The 25186-nt window shown below is 50.4% G+C and overlaps 2 protein-coding genes across 23 annotated transcripts in view; both read right to left on the bottom strand.

Moving 5' to 3' along the window:
• ZSCAN25 (zinc finger and SCAN domain containing 25) overlaps nt 1–2138 on the bottom strand; it is a 39732-nt gene extending 37594 nt beyond the window's left edge. For 8 of the 17 annotated variants that reach the window (XR_014840061.1, XR_002342244.2, XR_014840058.1 and 5 more), the window contains exons 1-2: nt 1805–2138; nt 541–665 (exon numbers count right to left, since the gene is read on the bottom strand). The gene's annotated coding sequence lies outside the window, so the exon portion shown is untranslated. Of the gene's footprint in view, nt 1–540; nt 1553–1678 lie in introns of all 17 variants that reach the window. The other 9 variants (XR_014840062.1, XR_014840059.1, XM_085016548.1 and 6 more) reach the window with 3 other exon arrangements.
• A 489-nt stretch (nt 2139–2627) lies between these two features.
• On the bottom strand, nt 2628–24258 carry TMEM225B (transmembrane protein 225B). 6 transcript variants are annotated; one of them, XM_085016568.1, is made up of 9 exons: nt 24128–24258; nt 22156–22356; nt 20311–20403; nt 19258–19381; nt 15745–15949; nt 13293–13439; nt 12382–12519; nt 8370–8570; nt 2628–2709 (listed from the first exon to the last, which is right to left on the bottom strand). In XM_085016568.1, the coding sequence occupies exons 4-8, from the start codon at nt 19291–19293 to the stop codon at nt 8407–8409; spliced, it is 690 nt and encodes a 229-aa protein (XP_084872694.1). In that variant the 5' UTR covers nt 19294–19381; nt 20311–20403; nt 22156–22356; nt 24128–24258; the 3' UTR covers nt 2628–2709; nt 8370–8406. The 6 variants fall into 6 exon arrangements, with proteins under 6 accessions (XP_084872694.1, XP_084872693.1, XP_084872692.1 ...); XM_085016567.1 differs by lacking the exon at nt 2628–2709 and adding an exon at nt 8022–8159; XM_085016566.1 differs by lacking the exon at nt 2628–2709 and having other exon boundaries at nt 8208–8570.
• Between the last annotated feature and the right edge of the window lie 928 nt (nt 24259–25186).

Here is a 25186-nt window from a genome sequence, read left to right as displayed (position 1 = left end):
TATTCAAACACATAGCTATGCTTGGCCCACAGAAATGAGAAATACAAGCAAGGACAAGACAGACAAGGAGGCTCTCCTTTGAAACCCACATACTGGTGCAGCAGACAGAAAAAAAAAAAAAAAAGTGTAAGCAAAAAGGGGGGTGGGCTTCTAGAAGGAAAATAAACAAAGTGTTAACGGGGGACAGTCACCTTGGAGAAGGCCTTGCTGAAGAAATGACACTTAGGCCAAGACCCACAGAAGGAATGAGAATGAGCCAGTCATTCAAAGAGCATTCCAGAAAGGGAAAGGCTTTGGGCTAAAAAGGACTGGGCAGGCTGAGAAAAAGCCCAAGTGTGATGTGGCTTCAGCAGAGTGAGGGAGGGACAGGACTCAGAGGGAGGTAGAAACCAGATTATCCAGGGCCTGGGCACAGAGTAAGAACTATGGGCTTTACTCTTAGTCCTTATTTAGTGGGGAGATACACATTCTTTAAGGGTCACTTTGCCGGGAAAGTGAGAGAAGAGGTAAGAGGGGTCAAGAAGGGAAACCCACACTTACCGTGATCCAAGCAGGAGATGACAGGGGTTTCGATCAGGGTGCTGGCAAAGAAGCACAGTCAAGACATATTTTGGAGGTAAAACCCATAGACTGGCTGGTGGCTAGGATGTGACAGTGTGCTCAGCCTAAAAAAAATAAAATAAAATAAATAAAATTAAAAAAAACAGCAAAGCAATATATATGCACCATTACTATAACTGATCAAAAGATTTCTACTTCTTGTAGGCTCTACCATTTAGAACACCGTAATCACACACTCTCATTTAATACTTAAGACCCTTCTGTTGGGTGAGTACCACTCCCCTACTTTTTTTTTTTTTTCTCCTTGCTTTTTAGGGTCATACCTGTGGCAACATGGAAGTTTCCAGGCTACAGGTTGATTCCGAGCTGCAGCTGCCAGCCTACACCACAGCCACAGCCATGGCAATGCCAGAAGCCAAGGGCATCTGTGACCTATGCCATAGCTTGGAGCAACACCGAATCCTTAACCCACTGAGCTAGGCCAGGGATCAAACCCCATCCTCATGCATACTAATTGGTTTCTTAACCTGCCAAGTCACAACGGGAACTCCCTAGTTCCCCTCCTTTTTAAATGAAGAAACTGAAGAGCTAAGAGGTTAGACTGTTGGCCAAGATTGGCCTCCCAGATACATGGTGTAGATGAGAAACATGGGAAGCCAAAAAGAGAAAAAAGTTTATGCAGGTTCAAGTGCTCATATGGGGGAAGGGGGGCCTTGAGAGAGGCTTGTAGTGAACCTCTGGGGTGAGATCACCTTAAAGGAAGCAGTAAATAAGAAACTGGCAACAGGTACGTCCAAGTTGCTGCTTAATGTTCTATTTGGTGTCTGTGTATTTATCTCTTCTTAAATCTATTCTGTGTTTGTCTATTCGTTTTCTCTGCTTACATCAATGGAGATTTCTCTTTCCTGGCTTTCTAACCACTGCATTCATTCACCTCACTATTGCATTTATCGCATTATCGTGCGAACGTTTACCCATAAACCCCGCGCCTCTCTCAAGGGGTTTCAGAGCCCAGTCGGTCGACACCGGGGTTTATTCCGCGCCTCTCCTGCTTTGCGCCAGGGTTAGGGGCGGGGCAGTTACGGAGGAAAAGCACGAGTGTTGTGGATTGTCCTACCCAGATTCCCTTTAGTCGAGAAAGCTCCTCATTCAGCTTTCACCCTCAGCCCGTGAAAAACAGAAAGTGTCCCCTGGAAATTCTTGAGATGAGGGTTCTACCGCTCTTTCTAAAATGACCACTTACGCTTTTCGGTGTTCCGCTTCGGTTCAAGATACCGGGTTTCGTGGACACCCCTCCGTTAAGCCAACCCTGGCCGGGCGGGACCGGCCCCACTCCTACCTGAGCCTAGCGCGGGGCGGCCCCCCGGGTCCGGACCCGCCAGGCCTCGGTGCCGAGGGACGCACTCCGGGGAGATGCGCCGCCGCAGCGTGCGCCCCACGGCCTCCACCGCGGCCCGCAGCGGCCTCACACGCAGGCCCCGGCGCCCTGGCCCCCTCCGCCCCGCCACCCTCACGAGGCTCCCCACGCCGCCCCGCACCTGCGCCGGGCTCGCCGGAGCCCGCGGCGGACCGGAAGTGGGCGAAGGACTCTGTCCGACAGGTGCGTAAAGGAAGGGCCCTTTCCGCTTCCTCTCTAGGACGCTGGGAGGTCGGTGCGTCTCGATGGTCGCGGGTCCCCGGGGACCGATCCGGAGCGCGCGGGGGACCACGAGAGGCTCTTCCATCCTGGACGCTCGCAGTCGCCAGGCCCCTTTGTACCCGCGTCCCCCCTGTGGGAGGGACCCTCCAGGCACACCGCCGGATACCGCGCCTCTCTCAAGGGGTTTCAGAGCCCAGTCGGTCGACACCGGGGTTTATTCCGCGCCTCTCCCGTTTTGCGCCAGGGTTAGGGGCGGGGCAGTTACGGAGGAAAAGCACGAGTGTTGTGGATTGTCCTAAAACAAGCGTCGAACTCGGGTTCTGTGTCTGGGCCACGGGAGAAGGCTTCTCGTCGGGGAAGGCTTCCTGGAGAAGGTGGCACCTGAGCTTTGATTTGATGGGTGGACCAAAAAGTGAGCATAACGAGCCAGGCAGCCAAGTGCTGGAGGTTGACGGCCTTCCCACACCTTTGAAGCCGCTGGAGCAGGCGATTGTAATTCCAGTGATAACCTGGAGGCAATGGGAAGCCGCAGAAAGATTTGAAGGCGGGAAGGAACAGATTTTGGAAAGATACTACCAAGAATCCTGCGATTGGAGTTCTTATCGTGGCTCAGCGGTTAACGAGTCTGACTAGCATCCATGGGGACGAAGGTTCGATCCCTGGCCTTTCTCAGCGGATTAAGGATCTGGCATTGCTGTGAGCTGTGGTGTAGGTCACAGATGCCATTGGGGTCCAGCATTGCTGTGGCTGTGGTGTTGGCCAGCAGCTACAGCTCTGATTTTTTTTTTTTTTTTCCCACTGTACAGAAAGGGGGTCAGGTTATCCTTAGATGTATACATTGCAGTTACAGTTTTTTCCCCCTACAGCTCCGATTTGACCCTAGGCCTTGGAATCTCCATATGCCGCAAGTGTGGCCCTAAAAAAAAAAAAAAAAAAAAAAAAAAAAAAAGGCAAAAAGAAAAAGAGAAAAGAAAGAAACCTGTTAGAGAGAGACTGAGCTAGGGGCGAGGGTGGAGAGATGAGGAGACTGGCTGTGGGTTAACCGAGGCTAAATAATGCAGTCCTGGAGAGAAAGCATGAGAGGCAGAACTGGACTAGAAGGTTCAGATATGGAACCCATTCGGAAAGTAAAAATAGCAAGATTCAATGACTGATTGAATATGGCAGTTGAGACTGTGGAATAATTTAGTAACTGACAAAGGCCACATCTCACATAGGTAAGAATGGACTTTTAAAAAGTGAGAGAGAGGGAGTTCCTGTTGTGGCTCAGCAGTAATGAACCCGACTAGTATCCAAGAGTACGCAGGTTTGATCCCTGGCCTCAATCAGTGGGTAGAGGATCCAGCGTTACTGTGAGCTGTGGTGTAGGCCAGCAGCTACAGCTCTTGATTCCACCCCCTAGCCAGGGACCTTCCATATGCCGCAGGTGCAGCCCTAAAAAGCAAAAAAGAGGTGGGGAGGGAGTTCCCATTGTGACTTAGCGGGACCCCAGTAGTATCCATGAGGGTGGGGGTTTGGATCCCTCGCCTTGCTCAGTGGGTTAATGATCTGGCATTGCCATGAGCTGCTGTGTAGGTTGCAGACTTGGCTTGGATCTTGCACCTGGCTGTAATGTAGGCCTGCAGCTGCAGCTCGGATTCGACCCCTAGCCTGGGAACTTCCATTTGTTGAGGGTGCAGCCCTAAAGAAAAAAATAAATAAATATAAAAAGTGGACAAATGGTTTGTCCTCTGGAAAAAGGTAACACTGTGTCCATTCCTTTTACCACATTCCAGGGCAAAGTTCAGCCATGCTCATTCTTTTATGCTACAAATTACGTTTTCAACCCATCTTAGAAATAATATTGGAAGACAAAAAAAAAAGGAGTTGCCATCTTGGCGCAGTGGTTAACAAATCCGACTAGGAACCATGAGGCTGCGGGTTCGGTCCCTGCCCTTGCTCAGTGGGTTAACGATCCGGCGTTGCTGTGAGCTGTGGTGTAGGTTGAAGACACGGCTTGGATCCTGCGTTGCTGTGGCTCTGGTGTAGGCCAGTGGTTACAGCTCCGATTCGACCCCTAGCCTGGGAACCTCCATATAACTCGGGAGCAGCCTAAGAAAAAGCAAAAAGCAAAAAAAAAAAAAAAAAAAAAAAAAAAAAAAAGGAAAGAAAGAAATAACATTGGAGAGAGAGTCTCCTCCCGCCCTCACATCCAAGATCCAAGAGGGACAGACAAGACTCAACCTTATCATCCAGGGCCAGGAGAAATGGCTTGATTTGCCCAATCTGTCTTGGAAAACTAAGCTATACCTAGCCATATTAAAAAACATTGTTCAGAGAAGACACCAAAAGAAGGGCATTCTGGAAGAGGTAGAGAAAGACTGGATCAGATCACAAGTTTCCAGGTCTGCCTTGGAGAAGAGAAAGATGCTCCTTTGAACTGGGGAGAAAGGAATCAAAAATGGCTTATGGTCTAGGTTAGAGCTCAGGAAAGCTTTTCTGAAAAGGGCCAAATAGTAACCAGCCTAGGCTTTTCAGGACACACGGTCTGTTCTTTATTTTTACAATCCTTTAAAACTGTAAGTTTTGAGCTCAACAGCCAGGGCATGTGGATTTGACACAAGGTCTGTAGTTTGCTCACCCTTGAAGTAGATTATGTTAAAATTATTCTAGAGAGATTTTTGTTTTGTTGGCTACATCCATAGCATGTGGAAGTTCCCAGGCCAGAGATTGAACCTGCGCCACAGCAGCAACCCAGGCCACTGCAGTGACAATGCAAGATCCTTAACCCATGGCACCACAAGAGGACTCTAAAGCATTCATTCTTATCCTCTTTTCCCAGTGATGTTATCAGCTGAGAGTGCAAAGGACAATGATAGGCTTGGAGCTTAAATTATGGAGTGAAAATCAGAATATCAGTTGTGAGGAAGGATGTGGGGAAAAATCATAAAATGAATGAAAAGTCTGTCAAGCAACACTGAACAAGTGATAATGAAAACAGAACAGCAGGTGACAGAATCAATGATTAACAATAGTTAAAAGTTTGTGTCTAACCCTAATATTTAGATCATTGTGGCATCTGCTTCTATTGGTTGTTTATTCCCTTGTCAGGCACATTTTTGCATATCTAGTAGTTTTGTGTCTTCATGCATTAAGGAAGTAGTCCCCAGGCCATTCCACAGAGGGGCAGTGCATTGTTACAGAGTGTCTAGTCCAGTAAAAAAATAATAATATTTATTATTAAATAAAGAAGTTGACCACCTCATATCGATTTCCTAAGTAAATGTCTCTCCTTCCAATAGGTTCCTTTGCAATAGAAAAGAACTTTATTTCAGTAAAGTTTTTGCGAATTTTAGTTTTAAATATTTGTTCTGTTCCTTTATTTCTGTTTTCTTCCTCAGGGACTCCAATTGTATATATGTTGGATCTCCTTTACCTGTCTGTCATAGCTTTTACTTTCCAATCTTTTCATTTTCTTATTTCATTTTCTTCACTCTTATTGTTCTTATCCTTTATGTCTCTTCCTATTCTGGTATCTGTTCTCTGTGATGCTTCTGGTAACTTAGTCTTCACTTCTGACTCTTTCCAGTTCTTTCTTGAATTCTCTCAGTTCCCACTTCATATCCTCCCCTTATCTGTCCCTCTCCTTCTGTTGTCAGGACATTTCTTCTCTAAGTTCCTATAATTCTGGTTTGTGGGATTTTTTTCCCCTAGCTGCAATTGCTTCCTTAAGATTTTTAATTTATCCTTGAATGTTGGATTATAATTCCTCCACTTGGCGGAAACACTTTTCTGGTGAGTCTTCTTCTTCTTTCTTCTTCCTCTTCTTTCTCCTTTTCCTCCTCTTCCTTCTCCTCCTCCTCCTCCTCCTCCCCCTCCCCTCCCCCTCTCCTTCTCTTTCTCCTTCTTTTTTTTTTCCCCCAGCTGCCGACCTATGCCACAGCCACAGCAACTTGGGATTTGAGCCTCACCTGTGACCTACAACATAGCTCACAGCAACAACACTGAATCCTTAACCCACTGAGCAAGGCCAGGGATCAAACCCACATCCTAGTCAGGTTCATTACTGCTGAGCCATGACAGGAACTCCTAGTGAGTTTTTTCATATCCAAAATTTCACTTTCCCTTCTGCTTTTTTTAATAACACCTTTGTATTGCTATTGCAGTGTCACTCTCGTATTTGAATGAGTTTGATTCTCCTGGGCCAGCTCTTGGAAGGAGGATACTGTGGAAAGGGCATTCCCAGTTTCTCAGTGTGAGGACTCATTCTTTCCACACTACACTCAGGGAGACTTTCTTTACTATGTAGTTCCCCACATAGCAGGGACTCCTCGGATTCTTACATCCCAGCTTGGTTCCAGGGGCTTGGACCACCACTCACTTCCTTCCTTCTGTTCTCCACCCATCACCTGTGGAGATACTGCCTTCATCAGGGATGCTGCTGTCTGCCTGCTGAGGTGATTTCCTCTCATCTCAGTGGTACCTTCTGAAATCTTTTCCTTTAAGGACTTCCACGCACCTTCCGTGCCTTCCCCGCCTCCCCAACACACACCGCCGTGCCCTGTTTCTTCTCTACTCTTGTCTTAGCCATTCCCTGGGGGTGGCTCCTCCTCAGACACCTGAAGGTTAATGTGTATTTGCTAGTGATTTTTGGAACGTGCCACTGCTAGGACCACTCGTGACCCATCCCACTGTGCCCACTGCACTGATCTCCCAGTTGTGGCTTCCCATCCTCATTCTGCTGGTTAAAGGATGGTTTGGGCCACAGTTGCACCTTTCAGACTTTGCAGATTTTCTCTATTCCTCGTTTCACTGAACATTATAGTTCCTATATGGTTTTTTTAAGGAGAAAATGTGAGAAGACTGGAACTAGACTGTCACCATATCTGTATAAGAAAGAAACTCCCAGAGTTCCCTAGCAGCCTAGCAATTAAAAATCTGGCACTGAAAGTGCTATGGCTCAGGTCACTGCTGTGGTGCATGTTCAATCCCTGGCCTATGAACTTCCACGGGCTGCAGGCAAGGCAAAAAGAAGAAACTCCCAAGATATCTTTTGGAGAGAAATGTAGTAAGAAACTACACCAATCTAAAACACCTAGTGCTTGTTTTCGGGGAGTTTCTGCTTAGCTTTTCTGCTTGGGTGTGAGCCTCCGGAGCACAGAAAGTGATTTTGATACCTCACACACCCCATGGTGTACTGCACAAGGCCAACCTTTTTTTTTCTCTTTTTTTTTTTTTTTTTTTTAGGGCCACACCTGTGGCATATGGAGTTTCCCAGGCTAGGGGCCTAATTGGAGCTATAGCTGCCAGCCTATACCACAGCTCATGGCAATGCCAGATCCTTAACCCACTGAGTGAGGCCAGGGATCCTGGTAGGATTCATTTCAGCTGCACCATGATGGGAACTCCCTATGCACGTTCTTTAGAAAGGAAAATGGGGAGGCGCAGTTACTCAGCATTGTTGAGATGAAGGGTGGGTATGAGGCCAGGGAGTTCCAGCCTCTCCACTGCCCCAAAGCATGGGTACCTCCCAGCTATACGCAGTCTGAAAGCTCCTTCAGGACTGCGAAGGGGGGCACTTTAGAGGTGCCCACAGAAGCCCTCTGGCTCCAGGGAAAGGATGGGTTGCTGGTATGTCGACCGGCTGACTTGCCTACTCTTTCCCCAGCGTATGGGCTCAGACTGCCAGACCTGGGAGCTCAGCCTTGGGGAAGCGTTCACCTCTAACCACCCCCTTCCCTCCAACACACACGTGAGCAGAGCTTCCCAAGCAGAGTCACGCTTTTGGCTGAGGACATCACCTTTTCCTTTTAATGTCCTGAACGCAGGCACTGTCTGCTGTGGTTCTGTGCTGTTCAGTTCTTGTTTGACAGCAGCTCATGTCACTTGGTCATTGTGCCTATCCCCCCTGCCCGCCCCCAGACTGCAGGCTGGTGTTGAGGTATGGATGAAGACGTAGTCATCCTTTAATTGATGATGCCTGTCCCAAAAAAAACCCCAATAAAATAAAAAGGAACTCAGGAATCTCTGAAACATTCAGAAAACCTTTAACAAATGTCAAACACAAGCAAGACAGAATGGCTGTGAGGATGGGGACGCAGCGGCTTGGTGGGTCCCTCAAGCACCTCAGCAACCGTGGCCAAGCCCATCAGAGACAGGGGCCCACATACACGGAGACGCGCGTACTCACGCAGCCCGACGGAGGGCAGAGCCCAGGCTCTCCCGGTCTAGATCGCGGTCTCCCCCTTCAGCAGTGTCTCCTTCTGCATGGAGCTCAGGTCTCCTCCCAGACTCTCCAGGTGAGCGATCCCCTGGATCTCCCCAGTGTTTGGGGGAATGAGCAACCAATGGCAGCAAAGGCAGGTTGTTTCTCGAACAAGGCAGATGGCACCTAGGTAAGAGCGGAACTTTGAGTCAGGTGACAGAGGCTCTCAGGCTCCGCGCCCTAGAGGTCAGAGACTCCCTCCTCTGCCCTGACTCCCTCTGGTGGGCCTCTGCCCGCCTGCTTCTCCCTACAACGTAGGGTATTACAGGAACAGAAGGGAAAATGATGCATCCAAGGACAAGATGGATAAAACTCTCGGAACTGTGGCCAATGCTGGAACTTGGCTAACCATTAATAGGTAAGAAACAACGTTTCCGGAAGGATGGTCAAACACAAAACACCGGCCTCTTCAAGACCAGCTCAAGGCCCTCAATAAAGTGAGAGAAAGGAAGAAGAGAATCAGGGTTCATAAGTACAAACGGAGATACCTTGAGTGGATAATAAATGTTGTATTAAGACTAAGATAAAAGACAACGTCTACTCTCAGCTTCATAGCAGACTAGATCCTCTCCCACTAAAAACAATAAAAATTCTAATTATTTCTTCAGAAACGTATTCATAACACGTCACAAAGCTGGCATCAGTGTAGGACATTTTTTGAAGCCAAAACCATTGTGATAACAGGAATCTAGAAAGTTAAAGCAAGCACATAATTAGCCTTTCCCCTTGCAGGTGACCCTGACGTTCCTCTGTGTTGGCCTCTTGGGACACAGAAAATAAAAGGAAAGCCCAGGGGGCTCTAACAAGAGTTGGCCATGTGAAGCCAGAAGTTCAAAGTTACCTGCATTGGCTGAGAAGTCATAAACACGGGCTAGCTGTTATGTGGGTCTGCAGCTAAATTCACAATAGCTACTACGTATTTTGGGTGTGACCCCAAGGTAGTCATGCACCCAAGCACTGGGCAGAAGCAAATGCAAACCCTTTTGTGAGGAAACACTTTAAATACAGGCCTCAAAGAACTTCCACCAATTAAAAAAAAGAAAATCCAAGGAAAATGAGTTCACAGTCAAAAAACACAAAACATACCAAGAAACAGCAGCAAGTAATTCAGTTGTTAGAAGATACGGAATATAAAATAAATATTTTAATATGTTATAATAAAAATATATTTGGAGAATAGATTTTAAATAGAAGGAAAAGCATTGAAATGATGAGATTTACAGAAAAATACAACTTCGAGTTATAACACAGATTAATTGAAATACAAATCTAATACCTAGGTGAAACAGATCAGACACATGTCAAAAAAGATTGGTTAAATTGAAGATACATCTATGTAAGTTACTCAGAATGAAGCCCAGAGAGACAGACAGAAAATAGGAAAGAGAACCTAAGAGAAATTTAGGACCAGGGTAGCAAAGGTCTTGCAGAAATCTTCCTGGAGTTCCACGAAGGACCTTTTTAAAAAAAGGAGAAAGATAATGGGAGGGAGATTAGAAAGATTCCAGAAATGCTGAAAGTTATCACGCCGCAGATTCAGGTCACCCATCAAATCCTAACACAAACATCCATACCCTGCCAAATACCAAAGAAAGCCTCAGAGAAAAGACAGCTGCCTCAAAAAGAACAGTATTTTTAAAGAGAGCCGACTTAGCAACAACAAGAACGGAAGAGAGACAATAATTGAAGAAAACCTTGAATGCTGAGAGCATAGGAGTCAACTTAAAAATGGATGTTCAGGAGTTCCTGCCGTGGCGCAATGGGCTTGGCGGCATCTCTGCAGCACCAGGACGCGGGTTCGATCTCCCGACCAGTACAGAGCGTCGCAATAGGTCACAACTGCAGCTTGGATCTGATGCCTGGCCCAGGAACTCCACAAGCCACAGGGCGGCCAGAAAAGAAAAAAATGTACATTCAGCAAAACTAGCTTTAATAAACAAAATAAAATAAAATACGAGAGAGCACATCTCTGGTCCTCATTAAAAAGCAACGTAAAGAACGTACTTCAGGATAATTAGCTTAGAAGGTCTGAGGTTTGATGAGCAACTACATTGGTAAATATGTGGGTAATTTTTTAAAATGTTAAATGCCCAAAATAATAATTTCAAGTGTATAGAATTAAAAAAACACCAAAGAAACCAAAACATTGGACAAAAGAGCATATCAATTGGGGGGGGGGGAGTGTCCTTGAATTATTTATGAAGAGAATAAATATGCTGATTAACTAAGCATGCTAAAATGTCAAAAACAACTACTGCATGAATGAAAATAGACCACATAACTTCCAAACCAAAGAGGGAGGAGATGTAATGAGAGCTACGTACATAAAATTCAATCAGGAGTTCCCGTCATGGCACAGCGGAAACAAATCCAACTGGGAACCATGTGGTTGCGGGTTTGATCCCTGGCCTCGCTCAGGGGGTTAAGGATCCAGCATTGCCATGAGCTGTGCTGTAGGTTGCAGACGCGGCTTGGATCCCGAGTTGCTATGACTGTGGTGTAGGCTGGAGGCTACAGCTCCGATTCGACCCCTAGCCTGGGAACCTCCATATGCCGTGGGAGCAGCGCAAAGAAATAGCAAAAAGACAAAAAAAAAAAAAAACTAGATGAAAAAATCCAATCATAAGATATCTATAAGAGACATCCAAAACATGAAGACAGAGATAGGTTTTTTGTTTTGTTTTATTTTATCTTGTTTTTTTAGCCATGCCCTTGGCATGTGGAAGTTCCTGGGCCAGGAATCAAACCTGTGCTACAGCAGCAACCCAAACCACTGCAGTGACACCACCAGATCCTCGACCCACTGCACCACAAGGGAAACCTCAGAGACAGGTTTATGAGACATATAACAGGCAAATACTAATCTAAGAAAGGCAGAGGCAGCTAGAGTAATATCAAATAAAACAGTCTTTACAGGAGTTCCATTGTGGCACAGTGGAAATGAATCCAACTAGGAACCATGAGGTTGTGGGTTCAATCCCTGGCCTCGCTCAGTGGGTTAAGGATCTGGCATTGCCGTGAGCTATGGTGTAGGTCGCAGACGCGGCTCGGATCTGGCGTTGCTGTGGCTGTGGTGTAGGCCAGTGGCTGCAGCTCCGATTCAACCCCTAGCCTGGGAACCTCCACATGCCATGGGTGTGGCCCTAGAAAAAACAGAAAGACAAAAAAGAATTGAGATGATGTTAATAGGTAAAGAAAAAGGGATTCAAGGGAGGTGTGAGATCTTAGATTTCAAGATAAAGAGAGAGAGAACAGAAAGCCTTAGGAACTCAGGTGGTGTAAGGGAGAGTAGAAATACTTGGCGGTCCGGTTCTAAAGTCCAGGAGCCTAAGAAGAGGGAGGCCGGGGGTAGTGGGGGCAGGGCTGAGGCCCCGGAGCAGCACCGTCCGGCAGAACTTCCTGCATCTGGCAGCCACTAGACACATAAGAAAGTGGTTTCTGAACATTTCAAGTGTGGCCAGCATGACCAAGGAACTCCATTTCTAACCGTATTTCTTTTTTTTTTTTTTTTTTTTTTTTTTTTTGTCTTTTGTTGTTGTTGTTGTTGTTGTTGTTGCTATTTCTTGGGCCGCTCCCGTGGCATATGGAGGTTCCCAGGCTAGGGGTCGAATTGGAGCTGTAGCCACCAGCCTACGCCAGAGCCACAGCAACACGGGATCCGAGCTGCGTCTGCAACCTACACCACAGCTCACGGCAACGCCGGATCGTTAACCCACTGAGCAAGGGCAGGGACCGAACCCGCAACCTCATGGTTCCTAGTCGGATTCGTTAACCACTGCGCCACGACAGGAACTCCCCGTATTTCATTTTAATTAATTAAAGCAAAATAGCCACTAGTGGCTACTGACTGTGGTTTCAAACAGCACAACTCTAGAGCTTCCACAGCTCCTGAATCCAGACAGAGGGTGGGGAGGGGGGCACCAGCCCGAACACTCACCGGCCGCTACAAACAGAAGGATGCTGAAGCCCAAGGCGTAGTATGGCCACTGCACGGAGAAGTGGGGCGGGTTGGGCTTCATCCTCAGACTCTGCATCTCCAGGGCATGCAGCAACAAGGCCAGGAAGGCACAGGCCCCTGCGGGGGCACAGGGAGGCACCCTTGCTCTCCTCCCATGTCCCCGCCTTCCCTCCGGCCTCCCTACAGCCTGGGTGGCTCCCGCCTGAGGCTGCTTTTTCCTGCCCACACCCCTGCCCTTTCAGAGCTGATAACCTCCACCCCACATGCCTGTCTCGCCTCCTTCCCAGCTCATCTCAGAGCCCACGTGCCTCACCTCCCCGGGGCCCGGTGATCAGAAATCCCTCTCCCGGGCACCCTCTGTGGCCCTGCCCTGGGCTGACTCCAGATGGGGTCCCCCTGGGTGTGACACCGTGGGTGAAAAACTCAACCTGATTTTCCCACTGTGAGCATTCCACCTCCTCCATCTAAGGGGGGCCTCCCAGGGCGGGGCCTTGGTCAGCCTTTTAAAGTCAAAAGCTTCCACGAGGCAGAGAGAGTCTCTTCCATTTGCTCATCCAAGAAACATATTTCATTTATATCCGTTGATTTCAAGGATATTACAACCCTGTACCAGATCCTATGACAGCCGCTAGGATAGAGGTTGTGGGGAAAAGACCCCTGGACAGATGAGGCCACGCCAGAGTGGTAAGGGCCGTGCCCGCTGCAGGTGCAACGTGCCAGGAAGCCCAAAGGAGGGGACCACAAATCCTGAGGGGGCAGGTGTGGGGGTTGCTACTTCGGAGAGAAGGCAAGAGAGGAGGGGGGCCCTCAAAAGTGCCCCCTGACCTCAGAGACCACCCCCCGCCCCCGGCCCCCACCCCAAGGCTGGACCCCCACCTGCCGATCCACACCTGTGAGGAAGCTGATGAAGGCGGACACCAGGTTGTGCTTCCAGGTCCCCGGAAAGAGGTCAGATGCAAAGGACACCATGGCGAAGACGGTGAGGAAGGAGAAGAGGACGGCGCACAGCAGGAACACGCGGCCGAGGACGATGTAAACTGCAGGGGAGGGAGGGAGCGTAGGCTGGGGCGGGCACCCCGACCCCTAGGGCAGAGCCCCGGAGCCCAGCCACCCTCAGGTCCCCAAGCGTAGCCTGGGACCAAGGCTCTGAGCTGGCCACCTGGCCCTGAGCCTGCTCTGGGCCCACCCATCTCGTTCCCCATGACATGAAAACAATGACATAAGCAAATTTTTTTTTTTTTTTTTTTGGTCTTTTTGCCTTTTCTAGGGCCGCTTCCCACAGCATATGGAGGTTCCCAGGCTAGGGGTCTAATACGCCAGAGCCACAGCAATGGGGGAACCGAGCTGTGTCTGCCACCTACATCACAGCTCAGGGCAATGCTGGATCCTTAACCCACTGAGTGAGGCCAGGGATCGAACCCGCAACCTCATGGTTCCTAGTCAGATTCGTTGACCACCGAGCCAAGACGGGAACTCTGACGTGGGCAATTTTAGACGGTGAGATCATTATTCAATTCTTAACAAACACTGTTGTGTGCATCTGCTTGTCTCAAAGCACATGGGAAAACCACGTTATCATCTGGGGAAAAACGGTGGCTTTGACCAACAACATGAAATGGTCACGATAAAATCTGTTGCATGTGGACATGTGAAGAATCGCCTCTGTATTGGTCACACGGCAATCAGTCACGGGTGGAAAATCCCCACTGTGTGAGATCAGGATATTCTGAACTCCGCAGGGAGGCCCCCCAACCCCTATGTAATTACCCTGGTTAATAGAAGGAATGAGGCAGACCAAGGATGGGGGCCGGGGGGGGGGGTGGAGTTCATTCTCCTACTGTCAGCATGATTCAGACTTGTTAAAATAAGGGTTTTTTGTTTTTTGCTTTTCTTTTTCTTCTTTTTTTTTGGGGGGGGGGTCTTTTTGCCTTTTCTTGAGCCGCTCCCACAGCATATGGAGGTTCCCAGGCTAGGGGTCTAATCGGAGCTGAAGCCGCCGGCCTATACCACAGCCACAGCAACGCGGGATCCAAGCCTCGTCTTCGACCTACACCACAGCTCACAGCAACACCGGATCCTTAACCCACTGAGCGAGGCCAGGAATCGAACCCGCAACCTCATGGTTCCTAGTCGGATTTGTTACGACGGGAACTCCCAGACTTGTTAAAATGAGGTTTATGCCCTCCTGAGCAGGCAGAGTGCTCGAGAGCAGCCGGGGCTGGGACAGAGACAAAGGCGTGGAAGACCTAGATATTCTAGAATCTCCCCTCGGGTCAAATCAGTGGTTCTCAAGTGCGGGCAGTGTTGACCCCCCAGGAGATATCGGGCCATCCCAGGAGGTAATTCTGGTTGTCACAACTGAGGCAGGGGAGGGGGCTGCTCATGGGATCGAGCAGGGAGAAGAGGGCGGGGGTGTTACGGACCGTCCTCTAGGCAATGGGAGAGCCTCCGCCACAAAGATCATGCACCCAAGATGTCAGTGGTGCCCAGGCTGAGGATCCTAGACCACAGAGCGCACACAGCCTGGGCCGTCTACTCCCGAGGGGCCTCTCCTCTCCTGTTCCCGGGAGACGGCCCTCCCGAGGTTCCCCCCTTTCCCAGGCAAACATCCCCCGACCTCCCAAAGTTCCTTGTAAAATATGATCTCACGTGCCTTTACCATCCACTGAGCTCATACTTAGGCGCAGTCCACTGAAAACCTGGTATCCACAGTTCCCGTTGTGGCGCAGCGGAAACAAATCCGACTAGCATCCGAGAGGACGTGGGTTTGATCCCTGGCCTTGCTCAGTGGGTCAGGAATCTAGCGCTGCTGTGAGCTGTGGTGTAGGCCACAGATGCAGCTCGATCACGAGTTGCCTTGGCTGTGGCATAGGCTGGCAGTGAAAGCTCTGATTCAGCTGCCAGCCTGGGAACCTCCACATGCCGCAGGTGCAGCCCGAAAAAGAAACAGAAAAAGTGGTCGCCAGGCCCAAGCCCACCTTCTGCAGAGCTGCCACCCACAGCTGGACAGGCACATGGCAGAGGGGACAACTGGGGCCGAAATCCAGCCTTTGCTCTGCGAGACAGGCTGTTCCCCTGGCTCGGGGCTGTCTGTCCAGACTGAAGGCAGCCCCTCCTGGGGGAATGAACTTTGCTGCCGAGGCATCTGCTCCTGTCTCCCGTGATCGACCTCGCCAGACAGGGCGCTCCCCAGCTGCCCGCTTCCCTCTAACCCCAAGAGAGGGCAGACCCAGAGAAAAGGTCCTTGCAGGCGTGTTAAATTCTGTCCCACCAGGCCCCGCCAGGCCTCCGTCGCCCAGCACCCCCCACGCTGCCCCATCCCCTGCCCGCATCCCTCCGTACTTGACAAGGGCCGGGGCTTCCAGCACTTGATCTGGAAGCAGTTCTCAAACAGGCCGCTGAAAAACACTTCCTGGGACTCGTCCTTCACAAGACGCACCCAGAAGGGGAAGATGGAGACCAGCAGCAGAAGCAGGTAGCCCAGGGAGGTCAAGACCACGGCCCAGGTGAACCACTTCACGTCTCTGTCCTCCAAAGTCAGCATCACCTGCACGAGGGAACAAGGAGGGTGTCTCGACAGCACAGGGTCAAGAAGAAGATGCCTGCAGGTGTTAGCACACTCGTGAGGCTCGGAAAGTGCTGATTTCTTTGCCCTGATTAACCATTCAGGCCTTACAGATCTCTTTGGCGAGCCTAAAAAAACCATTTTCTGCCATCGACTCACTGGGCGATCTTCTTGGAGCCCCATTTCCACCTCTATAAAATGAAGAGGTTGGACGAGGCCTCCCCTCCCAGCTTGAAAGTTCTAACCTCTCAATTCTGTGAACACCTAACTGGCCACTCCAGTCAGCTGTCAGCTACTGTTTGCCTTTTGAGATTTGAGGATGAGCACCAAGGGAGATACAAAAACTGGGGCCTGGCGTTCCCACTGTGGCGCAGTGGGTTAAGATTCTGACTGCAGGGGCTTGGGTCGCTGCAGAGGCGTGGATTTCATCCCTAACCCAGCACAGTGGGATAAAGGATCTAGAACTGCCGCAGCTGCAGCTCGGATTCACTTCCTGGCCCTGGAACATCCAAAGAACACAGGTGTAGGTATTTAAAAAAAAAATAAAAATAAAAATAAAATGGAGTTCCCGTGGTGGCTCAGTGGTTAACGAATCCGACTAAAAACCATAAGGTTGCAGGTTCGATCCCTGGCCTTTTTCAGTGGATTAAGGATCCGGCGTTGCTGTGAGCTGTGGTGTAGGTTGCAGACACGACTCAGATCCCGAGTTGCTGCAGCTGTGGTGTCAGCCGGCAGCTGCAGCTCCGATTAGACCCCTAGCCTGGGAACCTCCATATGCCGTGGGAGCGGCCCAAGAAATGGCAAAAAGACAAAAAAAAAAAAAAAAAAAAAAAGCAATGAGGTCCTGAAGGAAGTGCCTTTACTCAGTGACTGGCCTTCATGCCTCAGAACCTGGGGAGATGGACGGGGGTCCACTGGCCAGGAGGAGCTCTCCGCTGAAAAATAAGCACACCATGTGCACACGGAAAGTTTTAAAAATAGAGTCTCACAGACCTCCCTGAAGCCCTGGGTTCCCTCTAAGCCTGGAGGTCAAGGCCCTCCCTCAGTGAAGCATCTCTCTAAGCTCGCCTTCACCGCCACCTGCCATGAGGGTGTCTTCTTTAGAAGGAGCACCTGCGATGGAGAAGGTACGTGCTGGCCGGATTTGGCTTTAGAAGCCCGTGACGGTGTCCCAGCTTTATCACTTGCTGGCTGGATAACCTCGGAGAACTTGCTAGAACACTCAGGACCTTGGGTCCCCTATTTGGAAAAGGAGATAACACCTGCCTAGTGAAGTCAATAGGAGGATCAAATAAAATTCTGCAAACCGGAGCTGCCCTTGTGGCTCAGTGGTAACGAATCCAACCAGGATCCAGGAGGACTCAGGTTCAATCCCTGGTCCCGCTCAGTGGGTTAAGGATCTGGCATTGCCGCAAGCTGTGGCTGGGATCTGGCATGGCTGTGGCCGTGGTGTAGGCCAGCAGCTGCAGCTCCGATTCTACCCCTAGCCTGGGAACCTCCATATGCTGCGAGCACAGCCCTAAAAAGCCAAAAAATAAAAATAAAATAAAATTCTGCAAACCCAAGTGTCAGGCACATTGTTCAGGCCCAGGTGCTTGGTGAAAGTTGGGGGTGGGACCAACTTGTCCTAAAATGCAAACATTCCTGAGGGAAAAGAGGCCGGTGGCCACTCATTACCTAAGGGCAAATGTATTCAGCTAGTCTGCTTCCCATCAGCCTCTGCTCCCAGCAGCCCTAAGGAATGAGTCTCCCTGAGGTGGAGAAGGAGGAGCAGGGGAAGGAGCCAGGCAGGCTGGGAGCCTGGCGTGCTGCGGGGAGGGCTGTCCATGGGCATCTGTGGGCACCATGATGACCCTGGCCACCTGTCAATGCAGAAAGGTGGCATCGGGAGGTGAGGGAGAGACACGGCAAAGGAGGGGGGGCCGACGCCCCAAGACGCAGCCCTTCTTCCCAAGTCTCACCCTTCCAGCCAGGCCTGGACGCTTCTGCTTAAACAGACAAGCTGTGCCTGTGAGTGAGGAAGACAAGGCCCCGGAGTGAGGGCGCCTCCCTCTCCCCTTCCCACCTTGTGCCCAGGCCCTGGGGCTTCGTCCCAGCCCCACGTGGCCCCCTCCCTGCAGCCGGGGGCAAGGAGTGTGTCTGAGAAGTGCTGATCACCATAGCAGAACAAGCCTAATGGCAGAGGGCAGAGAAATATGCTGTTTATGAAAGGGTTGACAACTGTTCCGCTTTCACACCTGTCAGAGCGCTTGGTACAGTTCTAAAGCGCTTTCTCCTCCGTCATTTACCAGTTTCTCTTCTTCCAACGTCCAATACGCATCCTGCCCTCTCTGCAAATCTCTTTTTTTTTTTTTTTTTTTTGGTCTTTTTAGGGCCTCACCCACGACATATGGGGGCTCCCAGGCTAGGGGTCTAATTGGAGCTGCAGCTGCAGCCTACGCCTCAGGCAAGCCAGGTCCAAGCCGCATCTGTGACCTACACCACAGCTCACAGCCAGGCTGGATCTTGAACCCACTAGCGAGGCCAGGGATCGAACCTGCACCCTCATGGTTCCTAGTTGGATTCGTTTCCGCTGCGCCACAACGGGAACTCCCACAGCTCCCGTTTCAATCTCCCCTCACTCCGCAGGCGGTTCTGATGAGTGCTGGTGAGGACACCTGAACCTCAGGGCCTCGGCTTCCCTTCACTGTAAAAGGATGAAGTGGGCTGGACCAGAGAGCGAGAAGTCCTGGCCCTAACGCTCCCCGGGTGGGAGTCCTGGCTGCGTCTAGACCCTCTTCCTCTGGATGGAATGGAATACGCTGGACATTTTCAACCGATGGTCTGAGCCCCTTCCTGTCCCCCACCCTCTAAACCCCAGCGTGTCTAAACCTGACCTCGGTGTCCTCCCCCTTTCATCATCTTCTCCATCACCCAGGCTCTAGCCTGGAGCTCACGCTGGCTTCGCCCTATCTCCCATATTTCCACCTCCTCGACCCTCTTATCCTCCCAGTTTTTCCTTCATAACGTCTCCCAGGAGCCCACCCCTCCACCCCAGCACCTGCCACGTCTTCCTCCACGCCTGACACCACCGTCAGTCCCAAGCACCTCCAACCCGGGTTGTCTCCCTCTAAACCTTTGAAGTCCCACATCTTCAGCCAAGCTGGGGGTGCTGCCCCCTCCATGCACCCTCCTGGCCCCCAGCCATGACCCATTCACACCACAGAAATGAACTATGTACTAACTGGGCACCCCATGCCCGGCTTAGGCCAATGGGGAGAAGCAGGGATGAAAAAAAGACAGGAACTCACAGGTAACCACTGGGGAGAAGAGACACAAAAACTCATCACACGATACAGTGCTTTCCACCTGCCAGGGTCTCTGAGAGGCCAGGCACATCCCAGGGCACCAAATTCAACCGGACAGCTGACCGAGCTGCAAAGAAGGCAGCAAAGGAAGGCAATTATTGAGCCAGGTTAGGGTCGCTTCTCGCACAGACGGACTTGTCAAAACACCAGCCAGAATATTCAGAAAAGGACAAGGAGAGGGCCAGAGAGTGGGGGTTCAGTCTTGACCATGGCTCACCTGGCTGGAAATGCAGGGCACAGCAGTTGTTTGGCTCCCCGGGGCCTTCTTGGGCCCTGTGCTACAGCACATTCATAATGGTACCCACTACGAGAGACACGCCAGCTTGCAATGGATTCAAAAATATATAATGGGATCTAACCTACAAAGAACCATCCAGCGAGTCACTCAGAACTGCATGATCTGTGCTAAATATAATCCAAAGGCCTCCCAGATGGGAACCCAACACAGAGGAACCTGCCCCTTGGGGAAAACTGGCGAACAGACTTTACCCAAGTGCCTCAAGCCACGGGAAATTTCAGATACCTGCTGGGATGTGTGGATACTTTCTCAGGATGGGAGCAAGCACATCCTGCCAGCATAGAAAAAGCCTCCGAAGTGGCTAAAGCCTGAAGGAAATCATGCCCTGACTTGGACTGCCTAACTCCCTTCCAAGGGAAAATGGACCTGCTTGTGTCTCCAGCATAACCCAACAGGTATCTAAACCACTGCAAATTCCTTCATCCTGGAGACCACAATCAAGAGGAAAGACGGAGAAAATGGGTCATGCATTAAAGAGAAGCATTGCTAAACTATGTCCAGAGACCATTTAACTTGGAATAAGGCGTTGCCGGCTGCCCCGCTATGGGTCAGAGTGGTGCCCAGAAGCAGGCTTAAATTAAGCCCCTCTGAAATACTGGCGGGCCATTCCAGGGGTCTGCTTGAGCGGGGGACTAGAAAAGTGCTCTGAAAGGTGGAGCAGTTGACAAATATGTTAACACTCTGGGCACAATACTCACCTCTGCTGATGAGTTTGCTTCCAACAGGTCCGCCTGTCCAGCCGAGTCAGGCTCACATCCTTTCCGACCTGGAGACCAAGTCCTCCTTAAAACCTGGAGAGGAGAAGGGCCTGAGCACCAGCCGACTGCAGGGTGGATAGAACCCCGCACGGTCTTACTGACCACGCACTCATCTGTTCAGTTAGCTGGAGTAAAGCCATGGGTTCATCACACCGGGGGTACAGCAGCCCCACTGACACCAGAAAATGACCCAACTCCTGAGAGGTCTAGAGAGCGATGGGTTTGTGAACCCTTAGAAAACATAAGGTAGCTCTTTAAAGAGGATAGATACTGGAGTTCCCGTCGTGGCTCAGTGGTTAATGAATCCGACTAGGAACCATGAGGTTGCGGGTTCGGTCCCTGGCCTCGCTCAGTGGGTCAAGGATCCGGCGTTGCCGTGAGCTGTAGTGTAGGTCACAGACGCAGCTCGGGTCCCGCGTTGCTGTGACTCTGGCGTAGGCTGGCAGCTACAGCTCGGATTCAACCCCTAGCCTGGGAACCTCCATATGCCGCAGGAGCGGCCCTGGAAAAGGCAAAAAGACAAAAAAGAAAAAAGGATAAATGTTGAGATTAGAATTTCATTGTAGCAGGAATTTTCCCAAGTTTAAGTCGTCGTAGATACGGAAAGAGAACTGCATTACTTAATATTCCCAGCACAAGGCTCATCAATTCCATTCCCTGATCACCCCCTCATGGCCCATGTTCGGCAGGAAGTAGCCAGAAGGATCATCACCCCTTTTCCGGCAAGATTGTGGAAGGGACACTGACAGTGGGAGCTGTAAGGAAGCAACCCTGAGCGACCTTTAGTGGCCCTGTGCAGCCGTTGGTCAGCATTGCAGGGAGCCCTTCCCCCAAGCAAGTGACAGCGAGGGAGTGACCGGTGGCCCCTCCCCTTTCTCAGTATAAAAGAAGCCTGCATTCAGGCTGAGGCAAGACGGTTTTTTGAGACACTGGTCTGCCATCTTCTGGGTCTGCCAGCCTTCCGATTAAAGTTTTATGCCTGCCCCAACTTCTGGGTCTGCAAGCTTTCCGATTAAAGTCTTATGCCTGCCCCAACTCCTCTCCTAATGTATTGGCCTGTTGTGCAGCGATCAGAGCCAACTTGGGTTCGGTAACAACTTGACGGCGGAAAGTAGAAGAGCTGCGTCCCCGTGGGGCCTGCGTTTCCTTTGGCAGCATCTCCCTGAGCCTCCGTGTGCCAACCTTGGGGTCCCCCTCCCACTCGCCCGACGGCCGGACAGCCGAGGACTATACTGGCCAAAGGAGTAGGGAGACAAGACAAAGGGCACCCCGGGCTGGAACCCGCAAGAGACTGGGAAGGAACCATCTGGGCCGCAGGCGGCCTCACACACACACACACACACACGCACGCACGCACGCACACACCCCACTTTAACACCAGGAGTTTGAGGGTACGTGGGCTGCAAACTGATTTAGGTTTGGTCAGAGGTTCCTTCCTGCTAACTGCCCTCCTGGGCCCTTCAGTGGCCCCAAAGACCCAGTGACATTTCCAGACCCAAAGATGGGCCCTGACCTGGCCATCTGCCCCCAGATTACGCCCCGCGGGTAGCGGGTAACGTTCTGCACGCCCCTGGGCTCCCCACCCTTGGCCCCACCTCCGCGGGGCACCGTCGGGTCTCTGCCTCTGGGCGGCGGGGCTTCCCTCTGCGCAGCCGCTCCTCCGCCCCTTCCGCCCACGGTGCCGACCTTCCGTTGGCCCCCTGAGGCCCGGCGAGGGGAGGCTTCGTCTCTGGGCAGAGCCCACCCAGCCCTCGGGCCGGCGGAGGACGGCGGCGGGGGGCTCACCTCTCAGCTCACGTGGCCCTCGGCGGGCCGAACCCGGCCTCCGGGGTGGGTAGCAGTCCCGGCCACGCTCACCGGTGCGTGGAACAGGGTGGAGGATGGAGCAAGCAGAAGCCCGTCGGATCTGAATGCGAATTCCAGCTCTGCCATCACCAGCAGGTGACCTTGGGCGAGTTACTTCTCCCTGGGTGTCAGTTTTCTCGTCTGTGAAACAGCAATGACAGTAGCAACTCCTCCTGTTGGGTGGCTGAGGTATAGACTTGGCTCCTTGAAGAAGGCCCAGCTTCCTGCCTCCCCAGCGCCCTGCAGCTCCCTCTCCTTCCCCAAGACCCCCGCTCAGCCTCCATCCCCGCCCCCTTGCCCTGCGCATGCGTTCTGACCATCCTTCGGCCTCCCTAGCCCTGACCTTCCCCTCCTCTGCCCTCGGGGACTAGGGCTGGGAAACTCTCCCAAAGGAGAGTTCTCTGGCATCTAGCCCTGGGGGTCGGGCTGGGGGACTGGTTCGAGTGGCAAGAGCGGGATAAGTCACTGTCCCCACTTGCTTAAGAGTCTTCCCTCACCAAGGAAATGCATCTATAACGCCTAAGATCTTAAAATGCCAGGAGCGTGGCTGGCCCCTCCTCACCCCGCCCCACTCGCCAGCACCAAAGACGACAGGAAGGGATGAAAGGACGTCGGATGGACCACTCATGCATTGACTCTCATGTGAGAGGCAGACAGCCGGCCTCTGTACTAGTCAGTTCTGTCGGTCCTGAGGGTCAGACCCTAACTTGTAAGCGCTCAGGCAAGAGAGGGCGTTTATGGGCTTAGCAGGGTCGGGGCAGAGGTTCTTCAGGACTGGAGCCAAGACCACAGATGAAAAACTGCAGATTGCTGTCTCAGGTTAAGAACGTGCCCAAACTGAAGATGTGGTACATATACACAATGGAATACTACTCAGCCATAAAAAAGAACGACATAATGCCATTTACAGCAACATGGATGGAACTAGAGACTCTCATACTGAGTGAAATAAGTCAGAAAGACAAAGACAAATACCGTATGATATCACTTATAACTGGAATCTAATATACAGCACAAATGAACCCTTCCACAGAAAAGAAAATCATGGACTTGGAGAATAGACTTGTGGCTGCCCCGGGGAAGTGGGAGGGATCAGGAGCTTGGGGTTATCAGATACAACTTGGAATGGATTTACAAGGAGATCCTGCTGAGTAGCATTGAGAACTATGTCTAGATACTTACATTGCAACAGAACAAAGGGTGGGGAAAAAAAATGTATACATGTAAGTGTAGCTTGGTCCCCATGCTGTACAGCAGAAAAAAAAATTATTAAAACAAAAAAAAATCAACACAACACACCACATAAGTAGAATGAAGGAAAATTTTCCATTTATATGAAATATCCAGAACAAGCCAATCCATAGAGACAGAAAGCAAATTAGTGGTTACCAGGGGCTAAGAGAAGGGGAAAGGGGAGTGACTGCTCTCCATTAAGATACAGGGTTGCCTTTTGGGGTGACAATTCTCTGAAACTAGATAGTGATGACAGCTGTACAACATGGTGGATGTATTAAAAGCCCTTGAATTGCACCTTCTAAAGATGGTTAAAATGGTAGGTTTTATATTATCTGAATCTTATCTCAATTGAAAATTTAAAAAAAAAAAAAACACACATACCCACCCAAATCCTGTAATTGTTGGAAAAATAAAAATCTTGGGCCAAAAAAAAAAAAAAAAAGAACGTGCCCAAACTATCACATGGATGGTTGCTAAAAGATCATGGGTGATTGGTTGCTAAAAAAACAGGCTGTAGAGGAATAGATTCTTCAAATGGTGCTGGAGTTTACCATCCTCACAAATCACTAACTGCAAAAGGAAAACCTATCTTTACATGGGAGAGACCTGGCAGTCACAGCCTTCAACAAGTGAACAAACAGCACGACTCGGGATGGGATAATCTGGCATCACTTGCCTCTCAGGGTGAGAACAGGACGAAGGAGACATCATCTGGGAGGTATTCTTGCCAAAAATGTGTCATCAAGCCTCTAAACCTCGTTCCAGTGTAGAGAAAACACAAGAGGTCGAGAAGGATGTTAAATACCCCTGCAGGTAAACAAGAAAATCAACTTTGTGGAAAATTATAAAGGATACCTGTTCTTGACGCCTCCAAAAGTCACTGTCGCTGTCATCTTTTTTTAAAGGCGGAACTACTCTAGGTTAAAAGAAAACATAAAGCCAAACGTACTGTGATCCTTGACTTTTCCTTTTCTTTTTTTTTTTTTTGCTTTTTCTAAGGCCGCTTCCCACAGCATATGGAGGTTCCCAGGCTAGGGGTCTAATAGGAGCTATAGCCGCCGGCCAAAGCCATAGCCACAGCAACGCCAGAACTGAGCCACGTCTGCAAACTACACCACAGCTCACAGCCACGCCAGATCCCCAACCCACTGAGCGTGGCCAGGGATCGAACCTGGTTCCTAGTCAGGTTCGTTAACCACTGAGCCACGGGGGGGGGGGGGACTCCGATCCTTGACTTTTCTGATTTGAGATATCACTATAAAACACCTTATTGGGGAGTTCCCGTCGTGGCGCAGTGGTTAGCAAATTCGACTAGGAACCATGAGGTTGCAGGTTCAATCCCTGGCCTCACTCAGTGGGTTAAGGATCCGGTGTTGCCATGAGCTGTGGTGTAGGTTGCAGACGTGGCTAAGATCCCGTATTGCTGTGGCTCTGGTGTAGGTGGGAGGCTATGGCTCCGATTGGACCCCTAGCCTGCGAAGCTCCATATGCCGAGGGAGCGGCCCTAGAAAAAGGCAAAAAGACCAAAAAAAAAAAAAAAAAATTATTGGGGCAACTGGGGAAAATCTAAATACAGACTGAATTTTAGATGGTATCACGGAGTTAAATACTTTTTCTTAGGCACATTAATCGTGTGGAAGTTATGTCAGGGAAGGACCTTACTCTTTGGAGAGGCAGGCCATAGTATTTAGGGTGAAGGTCATATCCAAGCTTACTTTTTTTTTTGCTTTTTTTA

The sequence above is a fragment of the Sus scrofa genome, chromosome 3 (genome assembly GCF_054392235.1).
Source record: "Sus scrofa isolate SSC_HxYL_T2T_F1_AM1 chromosome 3, Sscrofa_HxYL_maternal_Yorkshire_Landrace_v2.0, whole genome shotgun sequence".
NCBI lineage: Eukaryota > Metazoa > Chordata > Mammalia > Artiodactyla > Suidae > Sus > Sus scrofa.
This window is presented reverse-complemented; position numbering and strand designations above follow the sequence as displayed.